The following is a 3,328-nucleotide window of genomic DNA, read 5'->3' on the forward strand; positions in this document are numbered from 1 at the left end:
AAAATGTGCTTTGATGGAGGACCTGGGAATAATTATAGCTTGCTAATTGTTGTTAATTTTACCACAGCTTTGAAACTCTAGACTTTCTCAATGACTCAAAAAGAGATTGCAACCCCTGTATGCCATGAAAGTAGCCACACAGCGGCAGACAAGCAATTTCTCACAGGCTCCATTCTTTCATTATTTACATGGTTCAGCTACTTACATGGGCTACAGGAAAAGAAAAGCAATGATTTGCTGTGTTAGAATCAAATTGTACAAAAAACTCTTTACAGTCTTGCTGGCTCTTTAAGAATTTGTTCTTGTTTGTCTCTTTATAGCCAGTGCACAAATAAATATTATGTGCTTGTGCGCCTGTGTGTATGCGCTTGTGTGAGGTACAGAAAATTAGTGTTTAACAGAACTTTTAACCCTTTGGACGCCAGGATACCTGTGTTTTACCCTTGATATGGTGAGTAACAGAACTGCTTCCCTAACTTCCCTTCAGATTCTGTGTCACTTCGTGTCCACAAACATTTTATTTAAGCTCTCATCACTCCTAGGCAGGGTGCCAAAGACCCCTCTCAGAAATATGAGGAAGTTGATAGCAGTGTGACTTCAGGTCTTTAAGCCTCATCAGTATCACCTATAAAATGGGTCTGATAGTTCCTACCTGTCAGGACTGGTGTGAGGATGAGATAATGTTTGTGAACTGTAAACTGTATAAACGTGTGCTACTGTGAGAACTGGGCAAAGAAGAGAGGGAGTGAGAGAAATTAAGGGAGGGCTAGGGGCTGGGAAAGAACGGAAAGGGAGTCGCGGATAGAGGAGAGCGCGACAGTCGCGAGCCACACTTTGCAATGAAACTCTTTAGACTTTCTGCCGGGAGAGCGGCCCGGACGCGCCAGGTCTGGAGCAGGAGGCCGCGCCGAGGGCGGGTCCCTAGAAGCCTGCAGGTGAGTATCGGTTCTTCCCTCCCCGGCTTTCGGTCAGTGGGAGGCGGGAGCAGCTTCCCTGTTCTGATCCTATCGCGGGCGGCGCAGGCCGGCTTGGCCTTCCGTGGGACGGGGAGGGGGGCGGGATGTGTCACCCAAATACCAGTGGGGACGGTCGGTGGTGGAACCAGCCGGGCAGGTCGGGCAGAGTATAAGAGCCGGAGGGAGCGGCCGGGCGGCAGACGCCTGCAGACCATCCCAGACGCCGGAGCCCAAGCCTCGCCGAGTCCCCGCGCCTCATCCGCCCGCGTCCGGTCCGCGTTCCTCCGCCCCACCATGGCTCGGGGCCCCGGCCTCGCGCCGCCACCGCTGCGGCTGCCGCTGCTGCTGCTGGTGCTGGCAGCGGTGACCGGCCACACGGCCGCGCAGGACAACTGCACGTGTCCCACCAACAAGATGACCGTGTGCAGCCCCGACGGCCCCGGCGGCCGCTGCCAGTGCCGCGCGCTGGGCTCGGGCGTGGCGGTCGACTGCTCCACGCTGACAGCCAAGTGTCTGCTGCTCAAGGCGCGCATGAGCGCCCCCAAGAACGCCCGCACGCTGGTGCGGCCGAGTGAGCACGCGCTCGTGGACAACGATGGCCTCTACGACCCCGACTGCGACCCCGAGGGCCGCTTCAAGGCGCGCCAGTGCAACCAGACGTCGGTGTGCTGGTGCGTGAACTCGGTGGGCGTGCGCCGCACCGACAAGGGGGACCTGAGCCTGCGCTGCGATGAGCTGGTTCGCACCCACCACATCCTCATTGACCTGCGCCACCGCCCCACCGCCGGCGCCTTCAACCACTCGGACCTGGACGCCGAGCTGAGGCGGCTCTTCCGCGAGCGCTATCGGCTGCACCCCAAGTTCGTGGCGGCCGTGCACTACGAGCAGCCCACCATCCAGATCGAGCTGCGGCAGAACACGTCGCAGAAGGCCGCCGGTGACGTGGACATCGGCGATGCCGCCTACTACTTCGAGAGGGACATCAAGGGCGAGTCTCTATTCCAGGGCCGCGGCGGCCTGGACTTGCGCGTGCGCGGAGAACCCCTGCAGGTGGAGCGCACGCTCATCTATTACCTGGACGAGATCCCCCCGAAGTTCTCCATGAAGCGCCTCACCGCCGGCCTCATCGCCGTCATCGTGGTGGTCGTGGTGGCCCTCGTCGCCGGCATGGCCGTCCTGGTGATCACCAACCGGAGAAAGTCGGGGAAGTACAAGAAGGTGGAGATCAAGGAACTGGGGGAGTTGAGAAAGGAACCGAGCTTGTAGGTATCCGGCGGGGCAGGGGATGGGGTGGGCTACCGGATTTCGGTATCGTCCCAGACCCAAGTGAGTCACGCTTCCTGATTCTCGGCGCAAAGGAGACGTTTATCCTTTCAAATTCCTGCCTTCCCCCTCCCTTTTGCGCACACACCAGGTTTAATAGATCCTGGCCTCAGGGTTGCCTTTCTTTCTCACTTCTGTCTTGAAGGAAGCATTTCTAAAACGTATCCCCTTTCGGTCCAACAACAAGAAACCTGACTGGGGCAGTGAAGGAAGGGACGGCACAGCGTTATGTGTAAAAAACAAGTATCCGTATGACAACCCGGGATCGTTTGCAAGTAACTGAATCCATTGCAACATTGTGAAGGCTTAAATGAGTTTAGATGGGAAATAGCGTTGTTATCGCCTTGGGTTTAAATTATTTGATGAGTTCCACTTGTATCATGGCCTACCCGAGGAGAAGAGAGGAGTTTGTTAATTGGGCCTATGTAGTAGCCTCATTTACCCTCGTTTGTATTACTGACCACATATGCTTGTCACCAGGAAAGAAGCCTGTTTCAGCTGCCTGAACGCAGTTTAGATGTCTTTGAGGACAGACACTGCCCGGAAACTCAGTCTTTATTTATTCTTCAGCTTGCCCTTACCACTGATATTGGTAATGTTCTTTTTTGTAAAATGTTTGTACATATGTTGTCTTCGATAATGTTGCTGTGATTTTTTTAATAAAACATGAATTTAATAAAATATGGGAAAGGCACAAACCAAAAGTTGGTATTTGTGAAAAGTCCCTCCAGATTTCTATCACTTTGGTCTTCTCTAATTTCCCAAGACTTGTATTTTTTTTATTTCAAATTATAACACTTTTTTTTCCCCAAAAGTGGGCGTTTCATGTTGCTACTCTGGTGTGTCCTAAGATATCCTAACTGGCCAGTGTAAATGCTATTCTTTCTAAATAAGATTATTTGGAAACTTCCTTCAAACTGCAGGAGGGTGAGCATGAGGGAGGAAGCTAAAACTGGCTGCTTTCATGAAAAACAGTGCCAGTCTTTGGTCATCTCTAAACAAGGCTTATCACCAATGGAGACAGAAAACTCTAGTTCAAGAGCTGTATC

At 53.0% G+C, this 3,328-nt stretch overlaps 1 protein-coding gene across 1 annotated transcript; it reads left to right on the plus strand.

Moving 5' to 3' along the window:
• The first annotated feature begins 1,154 nt into the window (after positions 1–1,154).
• Positions 1,155–2,973, plus strand: TACSTD2 (tumor associated calcium signal transducer 2). Its single transcript, XM_055235070.1, has one exon. The coding sequence runs from the start codon at positions 1,251–1,253 to the stop codon at positions 2,220–2,222; it is 972 nt and encodes a 323-aa protein (XP_055091045.1). The 5' UTR covers positions 1,155–1,250; the 3' UTR covers positions 2,223–2,973.
• The last annotated feature ends 355 nt before the right edge of the window (positions 2,974–3,328 follow it).

This window comes from Symphalangus syndactylus, chromosome 19 (genome assembly GCF_028878055.3).
Source record: "Symphalangus syndactylus isolate Jambi chromosome 19, NHGRI_mSymSyn1-v2.1_pri, whole genome shotgun sequence".
Taxonomy (NCBI): Eukaryota; Metazoa; Chordata; class Mammalia; order Primates; family Hylobatidae; genus Symphalangus; species Symphalangus syndactylus.

What these genes read in the sequence shown, in the direction of transcription:
- TACSTD2 (XM_055235070.1), top strand. Translation starts at nt 1,251, where the DNA reads ATGGCTCGGGGCCCCGGCCTCGCGCCGCCACCGCTGCGGCTGCCGCTG.